This window comes from Lycorma delicatula, chromosome 5 (assembly GCF_047948215.1).
Source record: "Lycorma delicatula isolate Av1 chromosome 5, ASM4794821v1, whole genome shotgun sequence".
NCBI classification, from domain to species: domain Eukaryota; kingdom Metazoa; phylum Arthropoda; class Insecta; order Hemiptera; family Fulgoridae; genus Lycorma; species Lycorma delicatula.
The window spans coordinates 120,575,239-120,592,817 of record NC_134459.1 but is presented as its reverse complement, the minus strand read 5'-3'; the positions used below and the strand labels follow the sequence as shown (position 1 = coordinate 120,592,817).

General features: G+C 28.4%; 1 protein-coding gene across 7 annotated transcripts in view; it reads right to left on the bottom strand.

The window, feature by feature from the left end:
* LOC142325343 (armadillo-like helical domain-containing protein 3) overlaps positions 1 to 17,579 on the bottom strand; it is an 81,738-nt gene that overhangs the window by 36,552 nt on the left and 27,607 nt on the right. For all 7 annotated transcript variants that reach the window (XM_075366980.1, XM_075366979.1, XM_075366975.1 and 4 more), the window contains 3 exons: positions 15,652 to 15,793; positions 13,352 to 13,485; positions 8,850 to 9,005 (listed from right to left, as the gene is read on the bottom strand). In XM_075366980.1, the coding sequence (XP_075223095.1) occupies positions 8,850 to 9,005; positions 13,352 to 13,485; positions 15,652 to 15,793 (432 nt within the window). The remainder of the gene's footprint in view (positions 1 to 8,849; positions 9,006 to 13,351; positions 13,486 to 15,651; positions 15,794 to 17,579) is intronic.

The following is a 17,579-nucleotide window of genomic DNA, read 5'->3' as shown; positions in this document are numbered from 1 at the left end:
AATTTTTTTTTAAATCATAAAAGATGATATTCATGGGTAAGAATAAGAGATATGGGGCAATATCACGACAGATAACATAATCATTAAATTGAGATTTGAGAATCAAATGCAAACTTAGCACGTGACATGCCATCTTATTACACATGAATTCTTCAAGGATTTTATTTAAAAAAATTAAAAAAAAGGCTAGTAATAAAGAGATGGGATATAAGTAGATTAAAGGTTTTAAGATAAAACAGAGAAAAAAAAATTTTGACAATTCTTATTAGAACTAGACTGGAGGCCATGTATAAGAACAGCCATGGTTAGTAATCATTAGAATGTATTAGATGAAAACTACGACGTGTGATCAAAAAATACGGTGAATAATTTTTTATTAAAAAAAGTAATAAGGTTACATAGAATTCGATTTAATCTCCTTCAAAGTACTGTCCTTGGCTAGCAATGCACTTATCCCAACGTTGATTCCATGACTGGAGGCATTTCTGGAAGGCGTCTTTCGGAAGGCCTTTCAGCTGCTCAGTCGTGGCCCTCTCAATGTCAGCAATGATGTCAAAACGTTTTCCTTTAAGCACAGTTTTAAGTTTTGGGAAGAGCCAAAAGTCGCATGGTGCTAAATATGGTGAGTATGGCGGATGTGGACAGACAGGAACACTTTTTTCGGCCAAAAACTCGGGAATGAGAAGCGAGGTGTGACACGGCGCGTAGTCGTGGTGAAGAAGGAAGCCATTGTCCATTTTTCTGGTCGCTTTCTTTGTACGTTGTTTTGCAAACGTTGCAGTACACCCTTATAAAATTCAAAGTTTACAGCTGTTCCCCTTGGAACGAACTCTGATTGCACTATGCCCTCACTATCGAAAAAAACAACGAGCATGACCTTAATGTTGGATTTTGACTGACGTGCCTTTTTAGGGAGATGAACTCCATTGGTTCCATGGTTTTCCATTGGGAACTCTGCATTTTGGTCTCAGGGTCATAGCCATAGACCCAACTTTCATCTCCAGTTACAATTTTGGCCATGAAGTCTGGATCTGCATGAAGACGACCCTTCAACTCCATGCAAATTGACACACGATTTTCAAAATCCATGTTGCGTGACAGACACGATAAACACAACCTCACTCTAGCAGCTCTGGCAGCTGACTGGCAAGCTCGAACGTGTTACAACTTGTCCCTGCCTGTCTCAGTTGATCACGCTATTGGACAAATTACAGCATATGGATGTAGCGTTGGCAGTTGCGGCTATAAAAATTCATTCACCATATTTTTACCTCGTATATTGGGAAACAAACATCAGTATGATTAAAAATACAGTACATAGAAAAAAGATTGAAATTAGATTACAGTAGAACTGAAGAAAGGAAGCGTTCAATCCATTGAAGTGATTGATGGCAAATAACTTAGAAAATGTTCAAATAAAACATGTTTCTGAGCCTGTACATAAGAACAAGATAATAATTTACTCAGAAAACCTAAAACCCTTTCTAAGACTAAAAGCCCCTTTCTGTTAGTCTTGTGTTTTCTGGTCTTAATCTTTTGATTGATTTAATGGACTCTACATTCCGTTCCACTCTGCAGTAATCTTTTAATTTCAAAGTACCTATCTCTTATCACATTCTACACATAGACTTGAAATAAAATTTAAAAAATTCTCAATATCTCAGTTTTGGCAATGTAAATATTAAAATTATTTTAATAAACATTCACCTTACTACTACTTAAATCTTTTTGTAAAAGTAAATTATTCATATATATATATAAAATTAATATTTTTAAGGTTCATATTATTATTATACTTCTATACCTCTGTACTATTAAATTACATTTAAATTCTATTAAATAAACCACTTAGTTCAGAATATTCAGATAAGACAATATCTTACCTTCATTTTTCATGAAAGTACTTTTGCAGGATCCCATATCCTCATTTGTGATTAAAATAATTCCAATATTGCATAATAAAAAATAATGAAAATTACATATTAATTTAAAAGAGTGTTGCTATCTGTTGCACGTTTTATAAGACTGTCACCCTCAAACACTGTCTGATGATTAATCAAACTGAAATTCTATTTGTTTTTATATCTATAATATTTTTCTAATATTAATTTTATGTCATGTTTATTAATTTCTAATATTTCTAAATTTATTAATATCAGAAATAGAATATTTATTGTTCCATTAGATCGTCTGCCATATTAGACAAACCTAATCTATTATTTTTGTAATTTCTATAATATTCAAGAATCTAGTTTTAAAAGATCTATTTGTTTTTCCTATATAAATAAAATAACAATCATTACCTTTATCTAACCTACATTATCTTTGCTTTTAAATATATTATTACGTAGTTATTAGTTTGTATGCTGGTTTAAATATGTTTTTTACTGAAAGTTTTAGTAATATTTTCAATGATATTATTAGTGTATAAAATACTTATTTATTTTTCACATTTTGTGTTTTATTTTGTATTGGTTATAAGGTACTTACTTTATTCCTTTTTGATAGTTTTTTTCATAAATATTATTAATTAAAGTTGCATCATATCTGTTTTCAACTGCTAATTCTTCTATGATGTTTATTTCATTATTTAACTTTTTATTATGTGTGTATTTTATTTCTCTACATATGTTAATGTATATATATAAAATTATATTTATTTGATCAACCTAAGTACAGAACAACAAATAAAGTAGGTTGACACCTTATTTTATCATATACGCAAAAATTTTTTCGCAAATTTCTCGCATCATCAGTTGCAATACATTTTTTTTTTTCAAATTTTTCACATCAAATAACATATTACACATAAATATTATAAAATAATTTTTTACTTTTTATAAAAAACAAAAACTTTTATTACATTTGTTAAATATGAGTTATAAAAATCAACGATTCAAGGTTAAAAATTGAAATTAAAATTAACCATTACTTTTTATACATTATATTTAAGAATTAAAATTAATAATTAAACATTAAAGTTAAAAATTACATATATAGAAGAAATAAAATGTCTATAAAAATTAAAAATAAACTAGAAAAAAATAATAAATAGTTTAAATAGAATAAATTTACATGTGGTCTAGCTAGCCAATGTTACATTACTGTACAGACTTGAAATAGAATTATACACTGACAATGTCTGGAGAAGTCTGCCATCTACTGAGCTTTTATAATCATGTCATCCTCATACTCTGTTTGAAGGTACATCAAATTAAATCTACTTTTATATATATATATATATATATATATATATATACACACAATCTTTCTAAAATGTCTAAACCCCTATTATTTGTATTCATATTATATTTTTTTAATTTCCAGTATCTCCAAATTTGATTGAATATCAGATATTGAATGTGTATTATTAATAAGATGGTCAGAAAAATTAGAGAAACCCAGTTTTCCATTTTTTATAACATCTAAAATATTCATAGAATCTAATTTGGAGTTTTTTAAAATAAAATTGTTTATAGCATTAGGCATTGTTTATAGCACTAGGTATGTTGACAATATTTTTTTGGTCTATAATCTCGTTATATATAATGAACATCAAATAATTTTCAACAAGTTAAACTCATACTACAATGAGTTGAAATTTACTTTTGAAATTGATAAAGAGGAGAATAAATTACTTAGATGTTAGTAACAAAATTAACAATAAAAAGAATAATTTTATAACTAAAGTATGTAGGAAACCGACAACCAACAAACAATACATAGATATTCAAATCATACGTGGTCACACAAAATTAATACATATACAAATATAGTTAATACAGCAATTAATTACACAAAGAATAATGAAAATTATTAAACAAATATATAATAAAAATATATATATTTAATATATATATAAATTAAACAAAGAAGCAGATATAAAACAAAATTGCTGTATACAATGGTTATAATGAATCTATAGTAGAAATATATACAAAAAAAACAATGTCAAAAATGAACAATACTACATATTTAATACCAATAAATAACATAAAAAATTGACAATGTATATTTAAAATATGTACATACTGATAACATTGTTGAAAATATAACAAAGGCTTATTATAAAAATAAATTTAAGCCTGCATACCAGACAAATAATCATATAATAAAACATTTCAAAACCAATAAACATACTGATTCACATGATTTATACAATTTTGGTGGAATTTATAAAATAAAATGTAATAGTGTGACCATATTTATATAGGAAAAACCACTAGATCTTTCAAAACTAGATTCTCTGAACATTTTAGATATTATATTTTATTTTAGATATTATAAAAATGGAAAACTGGGTTTCTCTAATGTTTCCAACCATCTTAAGAATACACAATATACATTCAATATCTGATATTCAAACAAAATTTGGAAATACTAGAAATTAAAAAAAATTAATATGAATACAAATAATAGGGATTTATACTTTTTTTTAGTTTATTTTTTTTATTATCAAATCATATATTTATTATTATTATTATTATTATCATATTTCTATATATGTAATTTTTAAATATAATATATAAAAAATAATGGTTAGATCCTCCTCTATGAATCATGAGACCTTGCCGTTGGTGAGGGGGCTTGAGTGCTCAGGGATACAGAGTAGCTGGACCGAAGGTGCAACCATATCGGAGAGGTATCTGTTGAGAGCCAGACTAAGGAATGATTCCTGAAAGAGGGCAGCAGCTCTTTCAGTAGTTGTTAGGGGCGTGAGTCAGGATGACTTAAACGGCCGTATCAACATCACTCAGTCCTCTGAGTACTGCACAGCTGAAAGCAATGGAAAACTACAGCTGCTTTTTTTCCAAGAAAATGTGGCTCTCTGCATTTTCACATAGCAATAATGGAGGCGCCTTCCTTGGTAAAATATTCCGGAGGTAAAATAGTCCCCCGTTCGGATCTCCGGGTGGGGACTACTAAGGAAGGGGTCACCAGAAAATTAAAAAATAACATTCTACGAGTCGGAGCGTGGAATGTTAGAAGCTTAAAAAAGGTTGGTAGGCTAGAAAATTTAAAAAGGGAAATGGGTAGGACAAATGTGGATATAGTAGGAATTAGTGAGGTTCGGTGGGAAGAGGAAGGCGACTTTTGGTCAGGTGATTTTAGAGTAATTAACTCAGCGTCAAATAATGGGCAGGCAGGAGTAGGTTTCGTGATGAACAAGAAGATAGGGAGGAGAGTGGAGTATTTCAAAACGCATAGCGATAGAATCATTGTAATAAGGATAAAATCAAAACCTAAACCGACAACGATTGTTGTCTATATGCCTACAAGCGCCCATGATGATGATGAGGTAGAGTGTGTATACGAAGAGATTGATGAAGCAATTAAACACGTAAAAGGAGATGAAAATTTAATAATAGTTTGGAGATTGGAATGCAAGCATTGGAGAAGGCAAGGAAGGAAATATAGTGGGTGAATACGGGCTGGGCAAAAGGAATGAAAGAGGGGACCGACTTATAGAGTTTTGCATGAAGTATAATTTAGTAATTGCCAACACCCAATTTAAAAATCATAACAGAAGAATATACACTTGGAAAAAGCCAGGCGATACTGCAAGGTATCAGATAGATTATATCATGGTTAAGCAAAGATTTAGAAATCAACTCGTTGACTGCAAAACTTACCCTGGAGCAGACATTGATAGCGACCATAATTTGGTGATAATGAAATGTAGATTGGGGTTTAAAAACCTGAAGAAAAGGTGTCAGATGAATCGGTGGAATTTAGAGAAGCTTGAGGAAGAGGAGGTAAAGAAGATTTTTGAGGAGGACATCGCAAGAGGTCTGAGTAAAAAAGATAAGGTAGAAAATGTAGAAGAAGAATGGGAAAGGAAATTCTTAAATCAGCAGAAGCAAACTTAGGCGGAATAAAGAGAACTGGTAGAAAACCTTGGGTTTCAGACGATATATTGCAGCTGATGGATGAACGTAGAAAATATAAGAATGCTAGTGATGAAGAAAGTAAAAGGAACTATCGGCAATTAAGAAATGCTATAAACAGGAAGTGCAAACTGGTGAAAGAAGAGTGGATTAAAGAAAAGTGTTCAGAAGTGGAAAGAGAAATGAACATTGGTAAAATAGACGGAGCATACAGGAAAGTTAAGGAAAATTTTGGGGTACATAAATTAAAATGTAATAATGTGTTAAACAAAGATGGTACACCAATATATAATATGAAAGGTAAAGTCGATAGATGGGTGGAATATATTGAAGAGTTATACGGAGGAAATGAATTAGAAAATGGTGTTATAGAGGAAGAAGAGGAAGTTGAGGAGGATGAAATGGGAGAAACAATACTGAGATCTGAATTTAAGAGAGCATTAAAAGATTTAAATGGCAGAAAGGCTCCTGGAATAGACGGAATACCTGTAGAATTACTGCGCAGTGCAGGTGAGGAAGCGATTGATAGATTATACAAACTGGTGTGTAATATTTATGAAAATGGGGAATTTCCATCAGCCTTCAAAAAAAGTGTTATAGTTATGATACCAAAGAAAGCAGGGGCAGATAAATGTGAAGAATACAGAACAATTAGTTTAACTAGTCATGCATCAAAAATCTTAACTAGAATTTTATACAGAAGAATTGAGAGGAGAGTGGAAGAAGTGTTAGGAGAAGACCAATTTGGTTTCAGGAAAAGTATAGGGACAAGGGAAGCAATTTTAGGCCTCAGATTAATAGTAGAAGGAAGATTAAAGAAAAACAAACCAACATACTTGGCGTTTATAGACCTAGAAAAGGCTTTCGATAACGTAGACTGGAATAAAATGTTCAGCATTTTTAAAAAATTAGGGTTCAAATACAGAGATAGAAGAACAATTGCTAACATGTACAGGAACCAAACAGCAACAATAACAATTGAAGAACATAAGAAAGAAGCCCTAATAAGAAAGGGAGTCCGACAAGGATGTTCCCTATCGCCGTTACTTTTTAATCTTTACATGGAACTAGCAGTTAATGATGTTAAAGAACAATTTAGATTCGGAGTAACAGTACAAGGTGAAAAGATAAAGATGCTACGATTTGCTGATGATATAGTAATTCTAGCCGAGAGTAAAAAGGATTTAGAAGAAACAATGAACGGCATAGATGAAGTCCTACGCAAAAACTATCGCATGAAAATAAACAAGAACAAAACAAAAGTAATGAAATGTAGTAGAAATAACAAAGATGGACCACTGAATGTGAAAATAGGAGGAGAAAAGATTATAGAGGTAGAAGAATTTTGTTATTTGGGAAGTAGAATTACTAAAGATGGACGAAGCAGGAGCGATATAAAATGCCGAATAGCACAAGCGAAACGAGCCTTCAGTAAGAAATATAATTTGTTTACATCAAAAATGAATTTAAATGTCAGGAAAAGATTTTTGAAAGTGTATGTTTGGAGTGTCGCTTTATATGGAAGTGAAACTTGGACAATCGGAGTATCTGAGAAGAAAAGATTAGAAGCTTTTGAAATGTGGTGCTATAGGAGAATGTTAAAAATCAGATGGGTGGATAAAGTGACAAATGAAGAGGTATTGCGGCAAATAGATGAAGAAAGTAGCATTTGGAAAAATATAGTTAAAAGAAGAGACAGACTTATAGGCCACATACTAAGGCATCCTGGAATAGTCGCTTTAATATTGGAAGGACAGGTAGAAGGGAAAAATTGTGTAGGCAGGCCACGTTTGGAGTATGTAAAACAAATTGTTGGGGATGTAGGATGTAGAGGGTATACTGAAATGAAACGACTAGCACTAGATAGGGAATCTTGGAGAGCTGCATCAAACCAGTCAAATGACTGAAGACAAAAAAAAAAAAAAAGGTTAGATTTAATTTCAATTTTTAATATTGAATCATTGATTTTTATAACTCATATTTAAAAAGTTTAATAATCAAATTTTAACTAAGTTTTTATTGTTTTTTTATAAAAAGTAAAAAAAATGTTTTATAATATTTATGTGTAATATGTAATTTGATGTGAACAATTTGAAAAAAAAAATGTATTGCAACTGATGATGCAAGATTTTTGAGAAATCTTTTTTGCATATATGATAAAATAAGTGTCATCCTACTTTATTTATTGTTCTGTACTTGATCAAATAAATATAATTTTGTATATTAGTGCAGAGGAATTGATTTTAGAAAAATAAATTACACATATATATATATATACATACACTAGCATTTCCCCCATCATGGCTTCACCCACAATATCAGTTTAACAGCAAACTAATTTATTTCACATATGACTACTAGTACACCCCTTTGTAGCTTTACCTGTGCTATGTGTTATGTGCGTTCCTGTTGTAGTCAGGGAATATATATTCTCTTTTTATATAACCCGATAATAAACAATGAACATCTAATAATATTCAACAAATTAAATTCTTAAAATGAAAATTTTAAATTCACATTTGTAATAGATAATAGAATGTTAAATTATTTAGATATCTATATCAATATAAAAAAAAACAAGAACAAGCAAATTGAAACATCAGTACGTAAAAAACTTGCATCAAATAATACAACAATTCATAAAAAATCAAATCACTTTTGACATCATAAAATTAACACATATATAAAATATGATTAATAGAGCAATCAAATATATACATAATTACAGATCATGAAAAATTAAGGTAAGATATATCTTATCTGAATATTCTGTTCTAGGGGGTTTAAATAAATACACACACAAGCACACAACACATACTTCACTTTACATACTTATTGATGCTCCATTCACATTTTTAATGGCTCGATGCCAAAATATAACACTTTATATCATGTGATATGTTCTGATTGTTATTACGTCGAAATGAGTTTGAATTAGATATAAGTAACAATCACGCTTACCTGACCATATCCATTTAGAGCCAACTGATCATCTAATATTGAAAGTTTAACAATATAAGGATTTGCAGCCTCATGTTTACGATAATTAACTAATAATGTAAGTAACAGGACGATATCATGACCATGCTGTGATCTACTACCAGCATCTGTCAACAACTAAAGAATAAAATATATCGTTAACTGACTAATAATTGTGATCCAGTGTTTAAAAGTTAAATTGAAAAATAAATACATACCTCTGTTTAGTACATATGTTTGTACTAAACATAACTCTGTTGGGCCCAATAAGCAGATGCATAGCTTGATTTATGTAAGGTCAAAGGTCAAATTTTAAAGTTTTATGATATAATAAATGACAGTTCTTGAGAAATCAATTTTAACCAAGAAGTATCTTAGTGACTTGTAATCCAGTTATGGCTATGTAATCAATCAGTCGATGTCAGTTACTACTTTTCTGCGTTCAACAATGTTGCAGATTTTTTTTTTTTTTTAGTAACTAAACAGTTACCTACTATAACATAAAACAATTAAGAAAAATAGTTAACTGCTACACAAAACATTTACAAAGTTTTTACTAAAGTTGTAGAAGGTATAAAAATAATTTTTTCAAAGTGAAGCTATAACAAATTAAAACAATAAGAAGCTTTAAAAGAATCATAAACGTAACAAAAAATTAAAAATGTAAGAGTAGTAACCCATTAGTCAGAAATAAGAATTAACTTATAAAATGTACCTATTGGATTAGCTCTTACATGAACTACCTACTTAAAGATTGCTTCCTCTTGGTGGAATGGATAAATCCAGCAAATATAACAATAATAAACCATTGTTTACTTTTAAGAAATAACAATAATAAACTTGCAAATTTAAAAACAATACAATTTTTTAAATAATTAAGTAATAAACACAAAACTACCTCACTGAGTTCATTAGAACTTCGTCAGTAAGAGGCGACGAAGTCAACGAACTACGTTTACAGTTCTAGACCTAACCTAACGTAACCTTACCTAACTTTTAAACATAACTTTTTTATAACCTAACCTAACAGTAAAATGAAAATGGCAAAAAATAATAAGCACGAAAACATTATATTTCAGTTCAATTAGATTAGTAATAAAGAATGCTTTCAAAAATTACCTCAAATTTGTTAGACAATGCATTTTTTCCATTTGATGAACTGCAGGACTCGAATATGTCATTTTATTCGTATTTTTTATGTACCTTAGCGAATCGCGCTGCTAGATAGCAGTACTTGACAGTAGTAGGTAGCGTACAAAAACTTGATAATGTACTTGAAATAATAAAATTTAAAAGAGAATATACTACAGCTTGTTTTAATAGTAAATGCTCTATGTAAATGAAAGTACTGAAGATGAAACAATTTTTTTTAATTACCATCACTAAAAAAATATAAGTATTAGTTTACAAGAGATTATATTTGTTTTATTAAAAAAAGGAAATAAATTCCAGAGATTTGTTTTATAAACAGAAATAAATTCGATTGGTAAAATCGAATTTAACGATAAAAATCGAGGGTTACACTTACAAAGTAATAAATGTAATATTATCATGGATTTTCGACTTGTAAAGGCTACTAGTTATTTTTAAAAAAGGAAAAATATGGTATGAAGTGAATCGATAATACAATCAAAAAAAAAGAAAAAAAAAAATTGGCTGTGAAATTCAATTTCTTTGTTCTAAGGCAATAAATAAATTTTAATAATAAATCCATGTGATAGCAATCAGTAATTCATAAAAAAAATTAAAGAATAATCTAACAAAATGCAGTGATATCTAAAAAAATTACAATGAAATTATAAACTGTATGGGGTAAGAGTCTCACAGATATCATTTCTTCTGCTCCAAAAACAAAAATGTCTGTAATATAAATAAAAACTGTTTTTAACAAAACGATACTGATATAAAAAAAAAGGTAAGACACTACTAATTTTCTATAATCAAAATCTGATATTAATTTAGAATTTTCTTTTTAAAAAAAGAATACATGTTAAATATATGTAATAGACAATAGATAAATAAACAATGTTTAAGCATTCCATATAAGCAAAAAAAAAAGAATTTGTAACAAAACTCTTACCGGCCCGATTTCATTTATATGTAATACATATCACATTTACAGAAGTAATACAATTCTTATGATTATTCATTGTTTAATAAATGAAATCAAGCCGGTAAGAGTTTTGTTACAAATTTTTATTTTTTTTGGTTATTATATGGAACACTTAAACATTGTTTATTTTGTATATCTATTGTCTATTACATATATTTAACATGTATTTTTTTTAAACAAAATTCAAAATTAATAACAGATTTTGATTAATAGAAATGTAGTGTCTTACCTTTTATTTTTATATCAGTATCGTTTATTAAAAACAGTTTTATTTATATTACAGAAATTTTTGTTTTTTGAACAGAGAAAATATCTGCAAAACACTTACCGTATGGTTTACAATTTCATTGTAATTTTTTTTGGATAAATACATAGTGTAATTAACTGAGGTATTGGAATGTTAATACTGAAGTCAGTGTATAAATCCTCCACCAAAAACTATTGAAAATTCAGATAAGATCCTTATTAACTGAAGAAATTTAATTAGTTTACTGATTTTGGTTTTATCACAATCTTCATCTATATAATAATAGATACTAGTAAATTTCAAACGTAATACTGCACAACATATGTAATCAAGGAGAATGTGACAAATACTAAGAGGATCTGTAATGTTTCTTGTTTATAATTAAATAAATTTCATTACTAATCAGTATTGTTGTCTAATCAGAATCTCTTTTGGCACCTTGGAGAGAAAAGACTCCAGCACTACAACTACAAACTGCATACTGAAATGCACTACAATAATAAAAACACAGCCTTCTTGTAAATAAACCATCTTCACCCAACAATGAAAAACAGTAGTTGTATCATTATGACTATTTAGACACATTTAGCTCTGGGATTACTGGGATATTAGTACAAACAGTACTAGGACAGTACAAAGATATTGAATTTATCAATTCCAGCAAGAGGAAGCAATCTTTGAGTAGGTAATTCATGTGAGAGCTAATCCAGTAGGTACATTACACTTTTCCATGACAATAATGTCATGAATTTCTCAGTGGCTGCTGGCTTACATAAATTTGTTTTTCTAAATTACCTTAATAACATTTTTACTATTACTGAATAGAAAAAAAATTAACTTTACCATAAACCAATTCTAAATCAAGATCTCATTAAAATGATTTAAAAAAAACTATCTGTAATGAATAACATACTATTTGCTGTTAAGATAATAAAAAATGGTCCGCTAATTTACAGCTGCTAAGATCTCACTTGATTTTATACACATAAAAATAACTTTATTTAAACTGGGTTGGGCATTATATAATGTAGAGTTCACATAATTCAGGTTTGGACTATCTGCACCAATCTCTGAAAAGATTTTATTTATATGGCACTTTTATTTTCTGTCAGTGAATAACAAATGACTTCCTTGTACGCCTATTAAATTTTACACATACATGTTTTCTTAAAATGAAAAGTACATAAAATTTTATTTCATTAATAACTTCTGATATTTTGTTATTATTGAATTAGATTTATCTAATTCAAGATTTTTTAAATAATTCCTTTAAATAATTATTTATTGTAAAACTTTTTTATAATCAGAGGTTAATAATTATTAATAAATTAATATATTTAAATTTAAAAAAAAGTTAAAAAAAAGGAGATAAGTCCGATTCAAACCGATGTGTCTTCCCCTTGTAAGATTCAAATATTTCATTAATTAAAATTTCATTTGGCTATAACTCTGAAACCAAAATAAGTACCATCATTGAAAATCTCTTAATGAGGGGTTATTACTGCAGTTGAGAAAAAGTCCAAATCCAAATTTTTTTGATTTTGGACTTTTTTGGATACTTTTGGTCCAGTCGACTGCAATCAAAAGGGGAGGCGCACAACTAGATGTTATAATAGTCCTAAAGCCAAAATTTCACATCCTATGACTAATGAGTTTTGAGTTATGCGAGATAGATATGTATGGACGTACAGATGTCACGCCAAAACTAGTCAAAATGGATTCAGGGATGGTCAAAATGGATATTTCCGTTGAAATTTGAAAACCAAAATTTTTTGCTATCACAATAATTCCCTTACCTCATACAAGGAAGTAAAAAACTTTGGTGTGCTACAAATATCATTACAATTGGAAGGTGGGGCACTAAAGTTAATTACAGCCACCTTAAAGAAAACTTAGAATTTCAATTATACAGATGAGCATTATCATTGAACATACTTTTAATTTTTTGTTTTGTTATCCTACAGTCAAGATACTAATCAAAATTAAAATATCATACAGACTGTATAAATCCATAACAATGACTACAACACAATTGATCCTGTCATGATTTATATAGTGTATTATTATGGACCAATTAGAATTAAACATTTCTTTATTAAATCTAAAATAATAATTCACATGTACCTGTATAAGCGTTTCAAATATACTGTTCATCATCAGATATTCAAGAAGTGTATTCTGACTAACATTTTCTGTACCAGTAACAATCAATAATAATAATTTTAAGCACAATGTTTTCAAACTAGCACGATAATCACCTGCAACCAAATAATGCACAAATAAATATCAATAAAATAAAAAAATTATGTATAATATTTACTTTTATTGATAAGTTATCTTGGAGGAGGATATTTGGGAACAGTTTTTTCTTTAAAAAAAAAATCAATACCAGTGGAAAGAAACAATGCCATTGAAAAACAAGTTGTATCAAGGCATCTTCTACAACACTAAACACTTTTTTTATAAAATTTTTATAATTTTTAAGTGTTTTAATAAAGATAATTAATTCAATTTAATTATCTTTTCTCTATTATTTGGGTAGGAACAACTATATATATTTTTCAGAGTTAGAGATTCATCTCCACAACAGTAGCAAGAAGTTTTTAACTTACCCACTGTTAAACCTATGGTTTTGAAAATTTTATATAAATGAGACGTTATCAGAGTAGAAGCAATTTTTTAAACTTGCCATAGGGTTGTAAAATAATAAACCCATCACGCTGAAAATGAACAGTTCAATGATGTTTGTAAATTTTTACTCTTTCAATATTTTTCACTATTTTCCTTTCTGAATAAGGCAATAATAGGGTAGAAACAGTTGGTAAATTTTATCTCTGAAGTAGGGATAAGTAGAAAACAATTTTTTTTAAATAGTTTTTCTCAAACATCACAAAAATGTATCATTTGAGATATTTTGTAGCTATATTTTTATACCTTATTTAAACAGAGTACCTTGTCACAGGATTTGATAAACTTTATAACTTTTTACTGGTTTAACAGAATAGGTTTTTTAATTTTTTTCTTCTTTTGGTAGAAATATAAAAGTAAGGTCAAAAAGATAAAAAAATATTCATTTTTATCACAGCAGAAAGAGTATTTGTGTTGTGAATTAGTAGTATTATTAGATATAAATAAAATTCATAATTTTTTTTTATATAAAGGGTAAATTATACATAATTACAGTTACTTTCTGTAATTATATTTTTAAATATACACATGTTAAGAAAATAAATTGTTTATATTTTACATATTCTAGTAATAACAAATTTTTAAAAAATGTTTGTTAACTGAATAATGATTATTACTTGATGTAGAACATGACTCATAATCATGTAAATGCAAACAAAATAATCCATTGTACAAATTTGGCACAAGAAATAAAATATTTGTGTGATAACATATTACCTAATTCAAGACCTCTATTAAACACAGAACTCAGAAAACAAGAATTTTATTTATTATGGATATAACATCTGAGTAGTATGCTGTGTTCAAAAACCAGAAATTCTAAAATATACATGAATAAAAGGGCTACTCGGAAATTAACTTCCAATCTGTTATTAAGAAACCCCAATTGATAAAAAAACAATTATTATACAGCTACTTTTCTACATAATTTCTATCCAAATTAAGACACTTGTCATATCTGCAAACAAGTTTTTGAATACCCTCATCATAAAACTCTGCCACCAGTGAATTAAGCCAGGCAGTAACACCGTTTTTCAACTCTTCGTAATTTTCAGAACGCTGCGTTGCTAACCATTCATTCATTTTTGGGAAAAAGTGATAATCATTGTGAGCCAAATGGATGATGGTTAAACAACTCCAATTTGAAACTGTTGATTTAGAGTTGAGTGTGTAATACAGATGTGTGTTGTCACAAAGAAAAATTATGCCTGAACTCAGCCTGCTGAGTCGTTTGTTTTGTATGGCCCTTCTCAACTTCTTCAATGTCTTGCAGTAAGTTTCAGGGTTATTTCAGTTCAGAGCTATTTGGAAATTAACTTCCAGTCCTTGGTATTTTGAGGAGTTGAAAAACGATGTTACTAACTGGCTTAATTCACAGGCAGCAGAGTTTTATGAGGTTATTTAAAAAACTTGTTTACAGACATGAAATTGCCTTAATTTAGACAATAATTATGTAGAAAAGTAGAAGAATATAGCTGTAATATGTGTATAATAAATTGTTTTTTTATCAATTGGTGTTTTTTTATAATGAATCAGATGTTACTTTCCAAATAGTCCTTGTACATTGATGTTAATCAGTGGTATTTAGAGGACAACACATTAAACATAGTTCCAATATGAAATTATTGTTAATTTAAAAACATGAACAAATGGTTTTGTTAAATAGTTTGCCACTTTAGAAAAAGATTATCAACACAAGAAATATAAGAAAAGCTAATATATTTTGTTATATTTACCTGATAATATTCTGTTACAATGCTGAAGTAATGTTTTCATACGTTCTTCAGCAACGTCAAATCCAATCAACACATCAATTACATTAAATCCACATTCACCCTGAGATTTTTTATATACACTACTTACAACTGCACATAATGTCTGCAAAGAGATAAACAGTCAGACTTAAGTTAAAAAAATAAGTCAAGCAGTACATCAGACTTCACTGCTAAGAATACTTACCGCTTCACATACACAATTTGCATACCAAGCCTAACACAAAACACTTCATTGTTTAACAGAAACTTCAATAAGATTTACAAACTTCTATATTTGTACTTTCAATAGAAATTTTATTTACATTCTTTTTTTTTTTAAAGACAACTGTTGAAAAAAGGCTTTTTCTTGCTATAAATTAACAAGTGTTTAGTGAGAAAAAGTAAACAAAGAAGAAAACTTAAATTTCATTAAAAACTAATTTAACTTGATGTAATAGTTTTTTTTATAAGTTCTATAATTATGACTAAATACAAAATTGTTTCTAAAATTCATTCTTTTTTCATAAAAAAAGGATGGTGCGTGGGTTTGCTTGTTTGTTGTATGTGTTCACAGTTTTATTTTAGCTGCTATTGGCACACAGTGGACTGATGGTGGTGAGCCAGGTGCTGTGCGCCAACCATCAACAATTCATTCGTTCGATTTTATACTTCTTGAACAAATGATCTACGTAAAATTATATTTGTGTTTTGGGGATAAAAAGGAAAACATTCAGGTTAAAGCTGTGTTAAAAAAATCACAATTCAAGAAATAGCTAAAAATGTTTAGGATTTGGAAGCTTTTCATTGTAAAAGTTTTTGTTGCTGTTAGTAAGCTAAATCCATGAATGTTACAATTGGAAAAAATATTTAACAAAATCATGTGTAATAAAACATAAATCATGTAACATTTTCACTTAGGTCCACTTTTTTCCTAATATGATATATAAAAATTTCTGAACAACTTGTAAAATTTTCAATTTCAGGCTTGGTACAGAACATATGCAGCATTTATTCATGTAATATGAAATCATACTTACTGTATGGTTTTTCTACTATCACATGGAAATGATTTCACAAAAAAAATTCAGATGATAATGATAACAATAAAGTTGCCACTGACTCATTACATGCTTATTATCTACTGTATATTCAATTAATATGGTAAGTTTGATCACAAAAACCTATTGATTTACACACACAAAATTAATGATAGACACACATTATTTAGGATATAGATGCAGCCCTATAATTTTTGTCTTATAAATTTATAACACTTTTTCATAAATCTCTATTCTGTTAATTGTTGTAATACATTGATGAGTAATCATAAAAAAATATCTGAAGTTCTGGATTTTTAGTTCTACATATATGTTTATTCTATTTTTATGATTAGATGGAACATTTGTGAATATTTTTTTAATAAATTATTGGTAAATAATATATAACATTCTTTTATATATTATTATTTAAAATCCCTTTTTTTATATATTATTATTTTAAATCCCTTTTTTTATAGTTTTTATTATATATTGAGAAAATATTTTTTTTTTTTTACTTAAAAGAAAACTCTTAAAATCATTCAGGAAGCAGAGCTATTTAGAAATTGAGCAGCAGCAAAAAACTCAATATATCCAGAGAAAATTTTATAAATGTTTTATGAAGTAAAAGAAAACCTGATTGTTACAACAAATATTTGTTGTAACAAATCTTCAAAGTAAAAAGTTCCTTCAAATGAAAAATGGCACAACTTCCTGATCTTAATGAAATGTAATTTATAGTTGTATGTGAATGACTCCAATGTGTTCACAGGGTAATTACAGAAATATGTAAAAAAAGTTTTAAAAACAAAAGAACTTTAAGCAGAAAGATTTTCAACAAGTCAAAGTTGACTGCACAATTTTTCTAACACA